The sequence below is a fragment of the Oryza sativa genome, chromosome 4 (assembly GCF_034140825.1).
Source record: "Oryza sativa Japonica Group chromosome 4, ASM3414082v1".
In the NCBI taxonomy this organism is placed as follows: domain Eukaryota; kingdom Viridiplantae; phylum Streptophyta; class Magnoliopsida; order Poales; family Poaceae; genus Oryza; species Oryza sativa.
In genome coordinates, this window is record NC_089038.1 from 91230 (window position 1) to 109161 (window position 17932).

At 40.0% G+C, this 17932-nt stretch overlaps 2 protein-coding genes across 12 annotated transcripts; one reads left to right on the plus strand and one right to left on the minus strand.

Annotated features, from left to right (window-relative positions):
• The first annotated feature begins 212 nt into the window (after nucleotides 1–212).
• LOC4334885 (protein MRG1) lies at nucleotides 213–9075 on the plus strand. 11 transcript variants are annotated; one of them, XM_015781408.3, is made up of 12 exons: nucleotides 213–480; nucleotides 661–738; nucleotides 895–908; nucleotides 2025–2170; nucleotides 3181–3219; nucleotides 3343–3383; nucleotides 4040–4144; nucleotides 4826–4905; nucleotides 5805–5840; nucleotides 7526–7695; nucleotides 8446–8530; nucleotides 8849–9075. In XM_015781408.3, the coding sequence occupies exons 1-12, from the start codon at nucleotides 346–348 to the stop codon at nucleotides 8931–8933; spliced, it is 1014 nt and encodes a 337-aa protein (XP_015636894.1). In that variant the 5' UTR covers nucleotides 213–345; the 3' UTR covers nucleotides 8934–9075. The 11 variants fall into 11 exon arrangements, with proteins under 11 accessions (XP_015636894.1, XP_015636896.1, XP_015636895.1 ...); XM_015781410.3 differs by having other exon boundaries at nucleotides 5808–5840; XM_015781409.3 differs by having other exon boundaries at nucleotides 3184–3219.
• A 2040-nt stretch (nucleotides 9076–11115) lies between these two features.
• LOC4334886 (cytochrome P450 93G1-like) lies at nucleotides 11116–13141 on the minus strand. The gene is made up of 2 exons (XM_015781407.3): nucleotides 12024–13141; nucleotides 11116–11925 (listed from the first exon to the last, which is right to left on the minus strand). Exons 1-2 carry the CDS (start codon nucleotides 12942–12944, stop codon nucleotides 11296–11298), a joined length of 1551 nt encoding a protein of 516 aa, XP_015636893.1. The 5' UTR covers nucleotides 12945–13141; the 3' UTR covers nucleotides 11116–11295.
• Nucleotides 13142–17932: the final 4791 nt, after the last annotated feature.

A 17932-nucleotide genomic window follows, 5' to 3' on the forward strand; every position in this document is an offset into this window, starting at 1 on the left:
TTTATATAATCAAAATTGACAATTAAACTCTAGAAATTCCAACAAATTTTGAAAAAGTGTTATTAATGATGACTAATTTACTAAAGATTAAATCCAACCATAGCCAAATATTTCGATGTAAATATCTTTTCTTCCCGTTGCGACTTTCTTTTTAGTAAAGCAGAAATCGGCAGTTCCGATCCACAAAGAGCCCCTACTGCTTGGCTTCCAACGTTCAAAACCGCCCCGGCATAGTCTCTCTCTCCGCCCCGCCGCGCCGCCATTAGCACGCCTCTTTGCCCACCGCCGTCCGCCGTCCGCCGTCCGCCGCCGCCGGCTACAAGAAAGAAGATTGGGTGATTTGGCATGGGGGGGAGCTCCAACACCAACACCAACACCAGAAGCGGCGGTGGCAAGGACAAGCACGACGAGACATCGCCGTCCTTCAAGGAGGGCGAGAGAGTGCTCGCCTACCACGGCCCCCTCCTCTACGAGGCCAAGGTCCGCCCCTATCTCCCATTCCACTCCAATCCAACCTAGGGTTCTAGTCCCCTCCCCTCCCCTCCCCTCCGGATTTCGTTCATTTAATTTTGCTTCTCTGCAAATGGCCTCCATAGTTGCTCCGCTCCCATACTTGAATTTCCTAGCCTTCTTTCGCTTGTTAATTGCATTCCCCAATAGATTTTGTCTTCTGGATTTCTCAAGGTTCAAAAGTCCGAAAACAAGGAGGATGAGTGGCGGTATCACGTGCATTATCTTGTAAGTCTCCGTCGCCATTGTACACCATGACAAGTGCTTAAAAATGATGCATTAACTTTGGGTGTTCCCTTACGATATCCACGTTACCTGTATAATATATTTGGCACCTCCTCCCCCCTCTTTGTCTTGCTTTAATCTTCCTCTTTTCTTTTCTAGGGTTGGAGTAAGAGGCAAGTGCATACCATGGATGATCGATAAGTCTTCCATGCTTACCTATAGCTGATAACTTATTACCAATGCTTTCCAGTTCTTTATGTTGATGTGAATATTTTTCTAACCATACAAGGAAGATCTGTACCTGTACCTGTATGATGCATTTGATGTTTTATTCTATCAAGCAATTGACATTATTTTTACATGTAGTACCATGAGATATGTGAAAGTATGCAAATCTTCTCATGAATCTGCACTGGCCTCAATCTGATTAATACAGAACTACAGCATAGCATCATGTCAAAGCCATAGAATTCAGAACAGACTTTGGGCTACATCTGTGTCTCTTTGTTGTGTAATGGAAATATATGATGTTTTTGAAACCGTCGAATCAAACTTTTATAGTTTTGACCACCAATATATCAAATGCTATTTATAGATTCACTTGTAAATGAAACCATTAGATTCGTTTGTGAAACATATGATGATTGAATGATTATGTTGATGAAATCATCTCTAGAACTTGATCTGTTATGTCTCAGTTGGGGAAGTGATCCTATGCCTGTTTTGTTGACTTTGATTTAGGACCTGAGTGAGTGCCTGGAGCCCAGATGACTTGACATATTTTTAATTATGACCAATCCATTTTCCATGTGTGAATTGAAGTGATGGCAACACAAATTTGTTTAATACTTGTGCCGGATGAAAAATTTCACTGAGGCCTTTGACAGTTTAAAAGTGTCTAAGTTGGATTTTGGACCTTGAGCTGGATATGGATTACCTTATGCATGTTCTAGTGTCTTTTTATTTTTCTGGCAGGGCCATATTGTTGTCTAACACCATGTTTGGGTAGTCTCACATCTTTGCCCTTACGTTGCAATTTTTTTTCTTAATATTTTCATGAATCCTGTTTAGGGGCTTGTTTCTATCATTGCGCTGATGCTATTTAGTTGTCTTTCTGCTCTCCTAATCCAAGTAAATGGCCTTCTTATTATGTTTATTTTCAATGAGTACAGCGTGAATCCTATTGAGGGGCTTGTTTCTATCATTGCACTGAGGCTATTTAGTTGTCTTTCTGCTCTCCTAATCCAAGTAAACAGTCTTCTTATTGTGTTTATTTTCAATGAGTACAGCTGGGATGAATGGGTCACAAATGATCGCTTACTGAAATTGACCGACGAAAATATCCGCAAACAACAAGAGCTTGAAAAGAGCCAAGCAGTTGACAAAAGTGTAAAATCTGGACGGTCAGCGCAGCATAAGCCAAAAGGTTCTAATGGTTAGCTTATTCCTCCCTCTTCTCCGTATTGTTTCCATTGGAATTGATTACGCATGCTTTTTTACTGGGTCGATAGTTTTTACTTCTATCCGTGACAAGCTATCTGTGTGTTAAATCAATGTTTGTGCTGTTGGATCATGTCTAGACTATTCCACTGGGAGCTTCCTTTCTAGGAACTATTTTGCCAAATGGTCGTTTTTACTATGTTCTATAGCTGTGAGTGTTATGTTTCTATTATAAATTTTGTATTTTGCTAATAGAATCAATCATCTTGGAAATGCTTAATCTGTAGTTAAAAGAGTAGAAATGCCAAATGGCAAAGAGATTGTGAATATGGGATGGTTATAACTTATAACTGAATGCTGTGATCATTTACATTGACGGATTAAGCTCAAACTTCACCCTGGGAGATATTTCTTCCAAAGTTTGGAGTTGTGAACCAATCTTGGAGTAATTTTGTGATAGTTAGTGTACAGTACGTGGTAGATTACTGTTATGGGTGTTGGTACTACGCATATAGGACATTCTGAAATTTCCCGTTCATACTTTTTCATATTGGTATGGTTATGAATTCATGATCATATTTCTGTTTTATGGTGGAAACTATCTCTCAGTCCAATCATGAAAATTGCCATGGCTTTGATACCAATTCAGCATGAAAACTCTTAGAACATTGTATATGTTCTTTTCAATTGTTAAACTATCTGTTTATTGAATTTGAACTGTAATTTTATTTGTACTTCTAGAAATAAGAAATGATGACCAATGGTAAACCAAAGGGAAAGAAAAGATAGAAGTTCCTATTTGCAACATTTATTTTTCTTTCTGGCACATTGAATTTTTAAAGGGGTGCTACCACTCTATTTGCTACATTGGGAATGGAATAAACCATGCTGTTATAGTGGTTATACCAAAATTTTTCCCATGCTTCCACCTAAGGATGGGTTTCCACTTAATGTCTTACTTTTTTAATTAAATATATCTTACTTACCTATGGTAATTGCATTCAGCAGATGCAAAAACTGATAAAGAGGACACCAAGATTATTGGTAAGTTCACTTATACATTTTTCAAAGTTCTTGTATCATTGTCTCTGGTGGTTCATGCCTTCATGGTTCTTCTGATTTGTATGATACTTATTACATTTGATCTCTGCGATGTTAAAACTGCAGTCAAGGGGAAGAAACGCAAAAGTCAGCCTGGTGGGACTGAGGTGCCTCTCACTTTCAAATATGTTTTATTGTGAAGTATTTGATTTCCATGAATTTCATTTTCTATCAATTATAATACTGCAATTTGCCTTTTGAGATATCGTTTCTAAACTACTGATATTATGCATATTTCTGCTCCTTTGAACTAATAATACTTTTTTATTAGTTTTCTTTTTATTTTCTAGTACTACATGGTTTGGCAATTATGCTCATTTTGCAGCATACATGTGGAAAATGGGAACATTCTATGGTCGACGTGGACCTTTTGTTGTATGATGATGACAATTTTATTTTCTCAACATTCTAAATTGTAATGATGAATAGGAAATCATGTTGCTTCAGTGCTTCGTTTAGTTCTTTACACAACAATCCAATTTCTGGACTAAATGATGTTTGGTTACCAGCAAAAATAATCTAACTGTAAGAATTGTGTAGTATGGATAAATTTAGAACACATGTTAAATTTAAACTGGAACTATAAACTAATGTTTTACATTGTGCGAAGAGAATTCGTGACCTACCTATTTGCAGACTGATAAATTTTACATTTTGAAGCTTTCAGCTATATTTGGCAATCATATGGTAGAACATTTTATCTATCAAGTTTTCTTGTGACATATTTGTAAACATAGTGACAACTCTGCCCTGTTTGATCCAGGAGAAAGAAAGAAAATCATCTGAGAGTCTCTTCATGTCACATTTTCCTTCAACACTAAAAAAACAACTTGTTGATGATTGGGAGTTTGTCACGCAGCTGGGTAAGGTATTCAATTCTTTCTCTGAGCCGTCTTTGAATTATTTATGTCCAAAGCACACTCCTCATTGTTCAATTATAATTGAATATTGTCTCTGAATTGGCATGGAAACAACAGGTACTTAAGAGAAGCATATTTGTATCAAATAGGAACTAATAAGAGAATGAAAACTAGCAATATTTATTTCCTTCAGAAAAAAAAAACTAGCAATCTTGACCAGTGGATATATTGTTCATTGTACATTCCGCAGCTAAATTTTGACATATACCACCTTACTGTTAGACAAACAACCTTGATATATGCCACTCAAACTTACCTAGATATATCCTGTATATTTTGTATATTTCGTGTATCTGTGGAGCTGGATTTTCTGCACCTTTTTGAACATGATTGACTGATGCCAACATGTTGTCATGTTCATTTCTCATGTAAGAATTGTGTAGTATGGAAAATTGTAAGAATTAAGGTTCCCCAAAAAGGTTACTATTTCAAGAAGAATTACTAACAACTAGACAGACTTGAATGTTTCAAGTCATTATGTTGCACTAATTCCTGACAGGAAAAGGTACTTGTTATAAAACTACAAATACGATGAGTTTGTCCTCAGTTATCACTTTATCAGTATGCCAAAGTTAACTGTTTATCATTCTCACCAGCTTCTTTCCTGAGCCAATTTCCTTGTTCTGCAGCTTGTGAAGCTACCTCGATCCCCCACTGTCGATGATATTCTAAAGAAGTACTTGGAGCACCGAACAAAGAAGGATAACAAGTAAGCATTCTATATAAACATAAATTCTTATTTATTGGCATATCTTTGACACAACAAGTTATAAACAGTGTTGGGATATGGAATTCTACTGTAGGTATCGAGGCATACACCATGATGTTTTAAACAAATGTTAGTGTCATTGGTGCAATTCCTTATTTGCTACTTGAAAATCCATGTGATCCCTTTACCCCTAATGTCTTGCTGACATGTGGACCCTGGACCAACATGTCATTGAGAGAATGAGTGGAAAATAAAGGAACGAGTAACGAGTATTCGAGTAAACTTTCAGAGGTGCAAAGAAGTTACAAGTCTTTTAATTGGAAGAAGGGATAAAATAAAATGTGGAAAGATATTATAGTCTAACATGCTTTTGAATTATAATTGATGTATTTTTCAGAAAGTATTGGAAGTTACTCTAATTTTAACAAATAAACAGAAAAAAAAACAGGAGGATGCTGGTGCATGAGAATCGCTGAGTTTAAGATTACTCACTGACAAACTAGGCAAAGTTACTTTTGTGTAGTGTGTTATAGAATTTTATAAAAAAAATGGCTATTCAGATGAATATTCATGAATTTTGGTAGGTTCCCACATATATACAAAGATAATGTAAAACAAAGATAGGGACTATCACCTTTGGACAGGTCTTGGTGCCGTGGTCACAAAAGTTCCCAGATCGATGGATTGAGGAACTAGAACGAGGAACACGGGATGCCATTTTCTAAAAACATGGAACGTTAGGGGTATACCTCTTCCTAAAACATGGAACGTTAGTTGGAACACATTCCTAAGTTGTTTGGAACATCCCTCTATCACTCCATGGTCGTCCCACAGCGTGACGAGGGCAATGCTTGTCCATTCTCCACTGCATGATGTTGCTGACGCTCGTACATGCACAGCAGGACGTTGGCGAGCAGCGAGGGAGCAACAACAACGTTCGTCCCATCCAGATGAGTTCAAATTTAGTGAAAGTTAATCAAATTATAGATTTTGCTTGGAAATTTTGGATTGCCTTTCCATCATTTGCTCCATTGTGCTGCATTTCTGTATCATACTGCTCTACTCGTTATTCTATCATACCTTGTACTGGGACCACTCTCGAGATGAAGTTCCATCCATGTTCCATCCATTTTCGGGATGAAGTTCCACATAGTTCCCGTTCCTCGATCCGGAACGAGGAACACACCCAAGTTGCATGTTCCATGTGACATCTGCTGCATTTCCCTTCAATTTTCAACTAATATGTTTCACCCTAGGATACCTTAAAATGGTTTTCTGAATTTCTGATTATGCATTTCCTCCAGAATGCTCATTAGTTTTCTCAAGTTTTCTAGTATACTCCACAGAGGGATTTGGGTTTAATATGATATTGGGCTAATCGTGGATTTTTATATAAGATGCAGATGGTGGGTCTGCTGTATCTCATTTTGTTAATTTTAAATGCTAAACTTGAATGACATGTCCAGATACACTGGAATGCTGCATATGGCTGTATCCTGTATGTATCGGACATGGGAATGACATGTATTGTTGATTCATATCTTCATGTTATACCCATAATATGCAAAAACTTGCGCAAAATTTGACATTTATAAGCCAATTAGCTAAATTAGTGGCAGCGTGATACACACTTTATTGGCCCCATGACCCACATGCCATTAATCAACTTCCCATCCAAAGTTATACAAAACGTATGGCCAATTATATCTTTGTGGAACAATGCTGAGTATAGCATGCTTTTGTAAGTTGTGACTAAGGGATAAATTTAACTTAAATAAATCAACTAATGATGTGGACTACTGTAATCACATGTCACGTGAACATTGCAAACAGCAATTGCTGCACCTGACAGCTTCTATCTTTGTTTTGCAACAGCACAACCACAGAATTTCCACTCTTAGCTTAGGGTTTGTAATTCATCCTGTGTGTTCTGTGTGCTTGGTTACTGATTATTATGTGCAGCATAATCCAATAGTATGTTTACTATGTGCATGCTATTCTCTTAACATGACTGAAAACCATACACCAAAAGTCAAACCAGCTATTGAAATGCATCTGTTCTTGTTCAGCGCCTTGGCCTCACTGGTGGGATTATTTCTGTTGTACTGTGTGCCTTCACAAGGAGAGTTCCAGCATTTATTGGTCCATGCCCTGGACAAATCTTTCATGTTGCACATTGGCTGCATGGTTCAAGATTTTCATGGTTCATAGGTTTCATATGTAACCTTCTGATTTGCCTGTTTTTACCTGTCTAATTGCATGAGCAGTCCATGAAGCAAACAGAACCATTGAGGTTGCCAATTCTGGTTTCCTATGGTCAGACTGCTGGTTTGCTGTTTTTTCTTTGTATATCCACAAAACCATAAACTGACCTTTAACTCTTTCTGATTAAATTTCACTACATCTAAATGTCTGAGACCCAAAACTTATAAAATCATTTTAATATTCATATTAATAACCATAATTATGGAAATTCTGTCCTTATGCAACAAAGGTTTAGATGTTATGTTATTCTTATCCAAAACCTATTTGCATCATCTGTGTCTGTCAAGATTTTTTTTAAAAAATATATATTTTTCTTGAAAAGACCCACTAAAACTTTGTATTGTTTGTACTGAAGGATAAATGACTCTTATGCTGAGATTTTGAAAGGATTGCGATGCTACTTTGATAAAGCATTGCCTGCAATGCTTTTATATAAGAAAGAACAACAGCAGTACACTGAAGAGGTTAAAGGTGATGTTTCGCCCTCAATTATATATGGAGCCGAGCATCTACTGCGCCTTTTTGGTATGTGCAGTTCTCGATTATATGAGATATCCACCAATGAATAAATTATTCAGTAAAGTAAGGAAACAATTAGGAACAAGGTTTATTGTCTGTTCAAAATTTCACTTTCTTCCTGAATGTAACTTGCAAATTTACTTCTTCAAGCTTTCATTGCATTTCTAAACCTTCTCTTGTTGAAACCAATTATATCAGTTTCACTTTTGAATACATTGTTATGACTGAGTAAAATTTATTTTACCCTCCTCATCTATTATGTTGTCTAGAAATCAATTCTCAGCTATGAAACAAAACAGCGTAATCAAAAGAGCCCCTTAAGACCAGTCCAATATGATTTTTACGGTGGTTTTTGCAGAGTTGGCATCCAAATTATCTACTTTTTGCTGAACATGGCACCTTATTTGCAAGCAATGTAGAAATAGTTGCCATGTCAGCTGTAACTGGTTTTGGTAGTTGAGCTTGAAAATGTCCAATTTCATAGTTGAGGGTTGGATTTTTAGGTTAGGGCTATAGTTGAAGAGGGTAACATCGACTATTGTAACCCTTGTGTATTCTATTATAATTTGAACTAGAGCCTGGGTAATAATTGTTCACAGGTATGAATAAATTGGAACCCCCATTAGCTGAATGAAATACAAGGTTTTGTTTGAGATGAATGTTTTGTGTCGGACTGTCGGTAGGATGTTGAGACTCAGAATAATTTGGAAGGCTAAGTACAATGTTTGAAAGGGTTCACTTCTTGCTGCTTTGCAGTGAAATTGCCGGAGCTACTTGCGTCTGTTAACATGGAAGAAGATGCACTCAACAAACTACAGCAGAAATTGCTGGACATTCTCAAGTAAGCAAATATTTCTTGATTTTATTGTTGGCGTCACTATGGCAACATATTCATTTCCCATCAATATACACAAATATGTGAAGTCGGTTAGCACCTTCATTTCTTCATGAAATTCCAGCCGTTATTTTTCTTCTGTATATACTAGCAGCTCTCTAGTTAGCCTGACTTTTAGAAACATGCTTGAAAATCTGTCCCACAATCAATTTTCTGGTCAATACCATAATTTTAGTTACATGCTTACCAGATTGTAGCAATCCCTGATAGTTAGGCATACTTAAAGCCAAAATGCTTACTAAACCAATTTGGAATTCATGGTAGGTTTCTGCAGAAGAACCAGAGTTCGTTCTTCCTTTCTGCGTATGATGGTGGTTCTAAAGGTACTGATGGGATAAAGACCAAATAGAAGCAAACTGTTGCATCTGTATGTTGACTGTACTTAACTGTCTCGCTGTGTTATTTTAAATTTTTATTTGATTGCACAATGGTCAATGAACATCACAACACTGTTTGCTAATTCATGTAGTGCTGCAGAAGGTTTCCTAAAATATGGTACTCTCATTGCATTTGCATCTGTGAGTTCGAGGATGTGTCCGCCCCCGCGGCCACCCCCACAGGCCACATTCCGTACGGTAGTTATCACAAACCACGTGAATTTCATATTTAAAAAGTTGAATTCAAAATTTTCTCGTGGTTACTGTGCAGTTACCGCACTGTAAGCCGTGGTCTTTGGCTTGAAAAACAAAATAACTGAAAAACAGAACCGCAACCTTGTATTTGACAAACAAAGATTGTAGCGTCTACACTATTTTCAACCGACGCTGTCTTGTAGTCATGCCAAATCATTATACACTTGGATTAGCATTTTTTTTGCCCCCATGGGATTTCATCAGGATCCATTCCCATTCAGCGTGTCAAAATATATAATTAAGTCAGTGTGTTAGAAAGGAAAACCGTTGGGTCAATGGCTTGATGCAGCGTGTAGGCAAATCTACTCAACAACAGTTTTCTGGGGTAGCTCGGACCTTTCGAGAATGTTTAGGGGGCTCAATGTTCGGTTTATAATAACTTCGGTTGCAAGATGAACGCTCACATTAAATTTTTGATTTTTTTTCCTCAAATAAATAACCTAGGAGTCAAGTGGGAAAAGAAATATTGCTAAAATTTGTAGGACAACAATTGAACTCCAAACAAATTAAGGAAGAAAAATAAAGCAAAGCAAATGGTGAGGTGAGTTGACATGGCACCAAACAACGGTGATGTAGCCGACTAGAAGTGGCTGCAATATGTCATGGACTTGGGTTGGTTGGGTGGAGAGGGGTTGGTGGAGTGGGATCATGTATGGGAGATCCAAACTGACATTGATAAGGGAGCTGGGATGGTAGTAGGACCTACTACACTTGAAGATGCTATACATTGATGGGATGGGATTTTAAACTCTAGAGGGGATTTTTTTTTTACATGTCATCAAAATAAAAAATAAAGAAGATAGATCACCCCACAAACATGTAAGTTCAAATTCAACTTCTATAAGTTGAGAAAAAATTAAACTATAACTAGTTAACATATATTTACAGTTAAATTTGTTTTTTTTTGCAACTTGTATAAGTTAAATATGATTTTGCATATTTGCAAAGTGGTCTATCACATATTAATCTATCTTGTTGAAACTTTTTTTAAAAAAAATCATAACCATTTAAGCTAGTGACATGCAAACAACGAGAAATGTTCCCTCGAGAGTTTAGAATTGTTTCCCATGCATTGAGGCAATTTGTTAATATAGTCACTAAAAACAGAATTGATGGTAGCGTTTCTCAAACCAGGATTATCAGATATTTTCATTTTCGTCTTGTAGAAACCTCACATAAATAGTGTATCATGTTCATCGACCCAATCAACCTAGGAACTTTGTCGGTATGGTCAAAATGCATCCTAAGGTTGTATGGTTGTATTACTTGAGATGGGGGTAAAAGAGAAGGACAAGATATATAAAGGTAAGCCATTAGCGCATGACTAATTAAGTATGAATCGATATGAATCTTTGAAGCAACTTTCTTATAAATATTTTTTTAAAAAAAAAGCAGTTCAAAAAACGTGCACACTAAAAAAAAGATAAAAAAAAGATAGAAAGTGTGCACATTGAATCTCTCCCTCTGTTGTTAAAACGAACCATCCACTCTAAGATTGTGTTTGGCTCTTCTTTTCCCAACCTTTATTTTCTTATTTTTCATGTACATATTTTCCGGATTGCTAAATGGTGTGTTTTGTAAAATGTTTTATAGGAATGTTGTTTTACAAAATCATATTCATCTATTTTAAAATTTTCAAGCTAATAAGTCGCTCAGTTTACCGTGCTAGACATGAACGTTCCTTGAACGTACGCAGCCTTAGCAGCCAATAAAATTGTGGAGATGCGGAGCCAATTTGTCAAAATTTAGGAGCCAAATGTCTAAATAGGTGGTACATTTAATTAGGAGTACTGTGGAAGGTAGCGTATCCTGTGGTTCGTTGACTAATATAATCTGCCCGTGCTGTGACGACTGTCAACAATATACTAATTTGCTAGTAGCTCTGAAATCTGTCCCATCTGTATCACAATCAAGCTTGCTTGGAATATTTGATTTGAGAGACATGCAATAGGTCTAGGTAGGGAATACATACACATTAATTATTACAATATAGTAAAGTGGTAATTAATTTATAATGGTTGTATTACGGTGCGTTACAGGGACAGGAAAGGAGTAGGAGTGGTAGGTAGGTAGGGGTAGCTAGAGGAGCGGCGGGAAAGGGTGGAGGCGCGGGTGGGCGTGGAGGAGGAGGCGATGCTTCCGAGCGCAAACCAGGCCGTCTGCCTCCTCCATGTCTATCAACTTATTGTCCATGCACTGCCAATCGAAGCACTGCAGCAGCGCCGCCACCACCGCCGGCACCGACTGCAGCGCAAGCCCCATCCCGGGGCACCCGCGCCGGCCGCTCCCGAACGGCATGAACTGGAAGTGCTGCCCGCGCGGCTCCACGCCCTCGCCGCCGCCGCCGGCGAGGAACCGCTCCGGCCTGAACTCCAGCGGCTCCTCCCAGTACGCCGGGTCTCGCCCGATGGCCCACACGTTGATGAACACCGCCGTCTGCGCCGGCACCCTGAACCCTCGGATCTGGATCTCCTCCGTCGACTGCCTGTGCGCGATCGGCGCCGCCGGCCTCAACCGCAGCGTCTCCTTGTACGCCGCCTGCAGATACGGCAGTCTCGGCAGGTCCCCCTCGCCGGCGATCCTGTCCCGCCCCACCACCGCCTCGATCTCCTCCCGCACCTTGCGCAGGGCCTCCGGGTGGTTCATCAGCTCCGCCACCATCCACTCCACCATGGCGGCCGAAGTGTCGGACCCGGCAGTAACAACGTCCTGATCGATCGAGTGCATCATATCCATGCATCATCTTAGTACTCCACTCCACTAGCTAATTAAGAAAGAAAGAAAGAAAAAAGTGCGTGCTGGCTTACGATGATGAAGGCCTTGATGTTGTCTCTGGTGAGCTTCACCTCCGCCGCGCCGTCCTCCGCCTTGTCCAGCAGGATGTCAAGCAGGTCCTTGCTGCCGACGTCTGTGTCTGTCTTCTTCCGCATCCTAGCCTCCTCCTTGTGCCTGATCATCTCCTCCAGCAGCGCGTCGAACCTCTTGTGCACGTCGGCCGCACGGCGCCCGAGGCCCTGCAGGTCCCAGCCACGGCACAGGGCGATGTAGTCGTCGGCGTTGAAGGCGCCCACCAGCTCCGCCACCACCTTCACCAGCTCCTGCGCCTCCTCCGTCACGCTGCTGGGGACCGTGCTGGCGGCCATGCGGATGATGGAGGTGTTGGACATGCGGATGAGCTCGCGGGTCAGGTCCACCGCCTCCGCCTCCGGCTGCGACAACACGTGGCGCAGCAGCGACACCAGCCCGGCTCGGCGCACGGGGCGCAGCTGCTCCACCGTGCGCGGGCCCAGCAGCTCCGACATGCACAGCCGCTTCATGAAGCGCCAGTGCGGGCTGTAGGGCGCGAACGCGAACCCCGCCGACTCGTACGCGAACTGCCGGGCCACCGCCGTCAGCGGCCGCTCCGATATCTTCGCCTCGTGGCTGCGGATCAGCTCCGCCGCCACCTCCGCCGAGCTCGCCACAACGCAGTGCGTCGACCCCAGCCGGACGTGCATCAGGGGGCCCAGCCTCGCCGCCAGCTCGTGGAAGGTGCGGTGCACCGGCGGCCGGAGCAGGTGAAGGTGCCCGATCACCGGTAGGCTCGCCGGACTCGGGGGAAGCCGCCGCCGCCCAAAGGCGTTCACGGCAACGTGCACAACCACAACGACGACGAGAGCCAGAGCCAGGGCGCCCATCGTAGTGCCCATTCCCAACAGCGGCACCTGCACTTCCATCAACGATGCCATCCTACCTTACTGATCTGTTTCACCGCACGCACTATTATAGACATATATATATACTCCCTCCGTTCCCTCCGTCCCAGGATGATAACCTACCATTGGATCTCCGTACTCATAATGTCTCGTCCGATTCTAAGATTATTGCTATATTTTGAAACAGGGGAATTAGCTAATGAAGAGGCATGGATCGTGTTTTATCTTCACGTAAATTTTTTAAGCATATTTACCTGCTCTCTCTAGTTACAAATAAGTTTTACCTTAGAATTCGTGCAGTTAACTTAATTCATTTTGACCATTATAATATACAACAACTTCTAATTTCGAAATATGGACAAGTACATTCAAGCTAAAAATACTTATATTTTAAGAAAATAATTATTTAAATTTTGGGCATATGAAAATGACACATTCAAATTTGTTATAGCGAAAGCTTTCGTAGATAATAGTACACCTATACAACTTCTATTTTTATTTAAGTATAATAATTATTCCCTCCATATTTAAATAGATGTCGCTACTGTCTTTTGGAATGAATTAATCACTATATTACCAAGAATGTTTTTTCAGACGGCCCAAATTACTAGGTGGAGCATCTGTCTGTAACCAAATTTCTGTAAAATTTGGGACTTTCATAGGTAGCCCCACACAATTATATATGTGAAAATCGATTATCATACACGGTTCAATTAGTAGACCTCCTGTGAAAATCGAAAGGCACCAGATTGGAAAATATTTTTGCAAAAAAAAGTTCTCCACAAACCCTAGCTCCCCAGCAAAATAATTTCCACAAAACTCAGATTCACAAAAATTCATCAGTGAAGCCACCGTCGTTGTAGTCATTGTTGTCACCCCGCTGTCCCGATCCGGCCTCCTCACTACTCCCCAGCTGGTCGCCATCCATATGTGGCGCATCTCGAGGAGGAGAGGTGTGCGGCGGCCCTCTCTACCACTCTCGCGTGGTTGCCGACAGCCTCCTCGCACCGGATCTTGGGTCACGCTAGTCACTCCACCTATCATTGGTGCATCCTAGCTCTGACTGGTGAGGGAGAGGGTGGCGCAGATAGGATGTACGATTGTGATGGAGGCAGCGACACTCTTGGTTTCATGGAGGCTGCGATTGAGAGGGGAAATAGGAGGCAGCGGTGTTGCGAGGACTCTGAGAGGGGAGAGCTCCGAAGGAAGGAGATGAAGAGGATGCAAAGAGGATATATCTTTGACTTTGCTTCGGGCGGTGGTCGAGCATCGTCGGTCGTGCGTAGGGCTCACTATTTACACAATTCATGCACTTAAAAAGCACCGCTTATGAAAATAGTCATATCTATCTATGTGTGATATTTTTACTGGTAAGCCTGCTATCTGTATAGTTTAATTATCAAATTGAGATCTTACGCAGTAGATTCTAAATTCTACAATAAAAAAAATAGTAAAATACCATTTTCACGCACATCCACTTTTACGGACGGTCTAGAAGAAGGAAAATGTATAGCCTGCCCCAGTCAAACCATTGAGCGAAAACTATTGATCAAGGCCGTGTTTAGTTTCAAAATTTTTTCTTCAAACATTCAATTTTTCCGTCACATCAGATATTTGGACACATATAGAGCATTAAATATGAACGAAAAAAACCAATTGCACAGTTTGTATGTAAATCGCGAGATGAATCTTTTGAGCCTAATTACGCCATGATTTGACAATGTGATGCTACAGTAAACATTTACTAATGACGGATTAATTAGGCTTAATAAATTCATCTCGCAGTTTACAGGCGGAATCTATAATTTGTTTTGTTATTAATCTACGTTTAATACTTCAAATGTGTGTCCGTATACTTTAAAAAATTTGGCACATGAACTAAATACAGCCCAACTTTCTTTCCCCTAACTCTTCTTTCTCGTGTTCCATGCACACGCTTTTCAATCTGCTAAACGGTACTTTTTTAAAAAAAATTATATGAAAGTTGCTTTAAAAATCATGTTAATCTATTTTTAAAAAATAGTAAATATTTAATTAATCATGGATCGCTCCGTTTTGGGAACTCACCTCCCGAATGCAGCCTTAAGTTTGTGTCCAGTTCACCGGTTGTACTTGCATCTATACTTAATTCCATTAAACAAACATGGACCCCGTGTTGAACGTTTGGACCTCATATTTGCACCTAATTTAATAATCTCCAGAAGTAATATATTGCACCTACATATTATATCTTCCCGTTCCAACATATAATTAATAATGAACAGGAATTAGCTACTCCCTTCGTCTCAAAAGAAAAGGACAATCTTCTCCTCGTACTATGAATTTGGATAAAGGGCTGCCTATATTGGATCACATCTCGTTGGTATTTTTTTAACGGAGGGAGTAGGTTTCAAACCATTTTCCTTGTCATCTCTACTGCAATGACACGTAGCCGTTCATCTCTAATGGGAGAAATTTTATTATAAAAATGATTTTCCTTTTTTTCTTCGTTGGAAGGAAATCACAGAGTTTTACATATATATACTTTGATCGGCGGACACTACTGTAGAAACCATCTTTGTCCGATCGGTAAAAAATCACAATAGTCCTGATTGTAATAAAAATCAAGATTAAAGATGATTTTTAGTCCCGGTTTATAAACAGAACGGGACTATATGATCTTTAGTCCTGGGACTAGTTCACATGCTGTTAGGGGCTGTCAAGGCCCTCCGGAATCTTTAGTCCCTGTTGGTAACTCCAACCGGAACTAAAGTTCGGATCGTTAGTCCCGGTTATCAACCAGGACTAAAGATCCCGGTGATCTTTAGTCCCGTTTAGTAATACCAACCGGGGCTTAACCGGGACTAAAGTTAGGACTTTAATCCCATTTGGTGTTACTAACCGGGACTAAAGATCAAAACGCACTATATAATCCCTAGTACTTATCCTCTTCTCCCGTCCACACAAACTCCTCTCTCTTAATTTTCCTCTCTAACTTATCTCTTTCCTTCCTTCACAGTTTACAGCCTTATCTCTTTCCTTCCTTCACAGTTCGCGGCTGAGCGAGCGCAGGAGGAGGGCAGCCCGGCTGGCGGCGGCGCGGAGGGCCGCGCGGCGGCGGCCGCCGCGGCGACGGCTAGTGCGGTGGTGCGGAGGGCCACGCGGCGGCGGTCGGCGTGGAGGGGATGGCAGCGGCAGGCGGATGGGAGTGCGGCGGCGGTCGGCGTGGAGGGGATGGCAGCGGCAGGTGCTTTTTTGTTGAAGAATTTGTGATTCATTGTATGGATTGAGATCTATAATTTCTTTTTTTTTAGAATCTGTGATTTATTGTATGGATCTGAGATGTATAATCTGTGATGTATTTGATTTATGGTATTTGGGATATTACTTTGATTTGGGGTTTGATTCGGGGATATACACCCCACTCGATTCGGGAGAAAATCAGTTAGGGATTAAGTAGTAAGTAGCAATAAAAACAATGAAAGAAAAAAAAGTAAACTAACCGGGACTGCCGCTGCCCTGAATTTGTAGTCCCAGTTGGAAAACCAGGACTACAGGGGGTTATAAATCAGGAGTAAAAAGATTTCTCCACCAGTGTGATGATAACAAAAGAGAGGATACGTTTAGGGTTTAGGGGTAAGCACCAAGGGTGTAATGGTTTTTGGCGCACCAATATATATGAGGCTTTTGCAAGTGTTTTTCTATAAGAATTTACCTTTTCAATAAGAATTTAGTTAATGACTTGCTTGCTAGCTAGTCTGGCCGTCTCCTGGTATGTGTTAGGTTCGCATTCATTAGCCGGTGTGTGAAATGATATCGATCTATACAAGTACAATTATATATGTCCCCGCAAAAAAGGTACATACTATTTGTAATAAAAAAATGAAAGTGGCCGGGAGCTGAGAGCTAGTACATATCATCGGGAATTGGACGAGAGAGTAGACAGTACACATGGGGAGTAGTTGGTGAAGCACCATGTTATAGTGAGGTCACTTTTCAATTGCCATCTATCTACATATGTATACTTTTATACTTTTTAAAAGTTTACATTTATAAATCTAAACTATTTGCTTCCTTTAAATTAAACATCATTCTTTACGTATAGTTCCCTTCATACAATATCATCTTCACTGTGAGGGTGAGCATTAAATTAGAATATTGATATTAGCGTTCAAGAACAATAACAGTTTTTTTTACTAAATTCTATAACAACTTCTCTACGTACATTCATTGCGCAACCAATCACAACCTTTCACCTTTCAAATTTGTCACATAGTACTAATTTTCCTTCACAACTAATCACAATCTTTTTCCATTTAATTCTACCTACTTTTTAATTTCCGTATTCAACTCTAAAATATTTTATATTTTAAGACGGAGGTAGCATATAGTAGATGAATCCCATATGAAAATATGAAACTAAAAGAAAGGTAGCCGTAGTTCGTCCCAAAATATAGCATATGTGTTCCGTATAAAATATAAACAACATAAGGCTGTGGACGTTTGAGACAAGGCAAAGGGGAGAAATGTCCCTCATTTTTCACGTGCACATTTCTTAAACTGCTAGATGGTGTATTTTTTAAAAGAAATCAACTAGGTAGCTATTTTGAGATGATACTAAATTGGAAGTTGATTGATATGAACACATTTCTTTTAACTCAAGAAGTAAAGAGTAAGAGCATCTCCAGCAATAGCTCCTATTTTAGATTCACTAAGCATCTTCAGCAATATCTCCTATTTTAGGTGGTGTTTGAATCTCCTGAAGATAAAGATTAAGTGTTTTACGCAAAACGAGGTGGTAATAACGTGTGATTAATTGAGTTGAAATTATTACAAACTTGAAAAATAGATTTTTAAAAAATTTAGAACAACTTTCATATGGAAAGTTTTCGTACGAAACGCTCCGTTTAGCAGTTTGAAAAGCGTGTCACTTTTATCCAAAAGTTTATCCAACTTTTATTGAAGATTCAAACAGGGCCTAAGAATCCCTAAAGGTTAAATGGGGGCTACCCCTATTTCCTCGGGACTCTAGAAAGGTTCTA

What these genes read in the sequence shown, in the direction of transcription:
- LOC4334885 (XM_015781408.3), top strand. Translation starts at nt 346, where the DNA reads ATGGGGGGGAGCTCCAACACCAACACCAACACCAGAAGCGGCGGTGGC. An exon ending in TTGTCACGCAGCTGGGTAAG is followed by an intron (nt 4,145 to 4,825) that starts GTATTCAATTCT and finishes CTTGTTCTGCAG; the next exon opens with CTTGTGAAGCTACCTCGATC. An exon ending in AAATTGCTGGACATTCTCAA is followed by an intron (nt 8,531 to 8,848) that starts GTAAGCAAATAT and finishes AATTCATGGTAG; the next exon opens with GTTTCTGCAGAAGAACCAGA.
- LOC4334886 (XM_015781407.3), bottom strand. Translation starts at nt 12,944, where the DNA reads ATGGCATCGTTGATGGAAGTGCAGGTGCCGCTGTTGGGAATGGGCACT. An exon ending in ACATCAAGGCCTTCATCATC is followed by an intron (nt 11,926 to 12,023) that starts GTAAGCCAGCAC and finishes TCGATCGATCAG; the next exon opens with GACGTTGTTACTGCCGGGTC.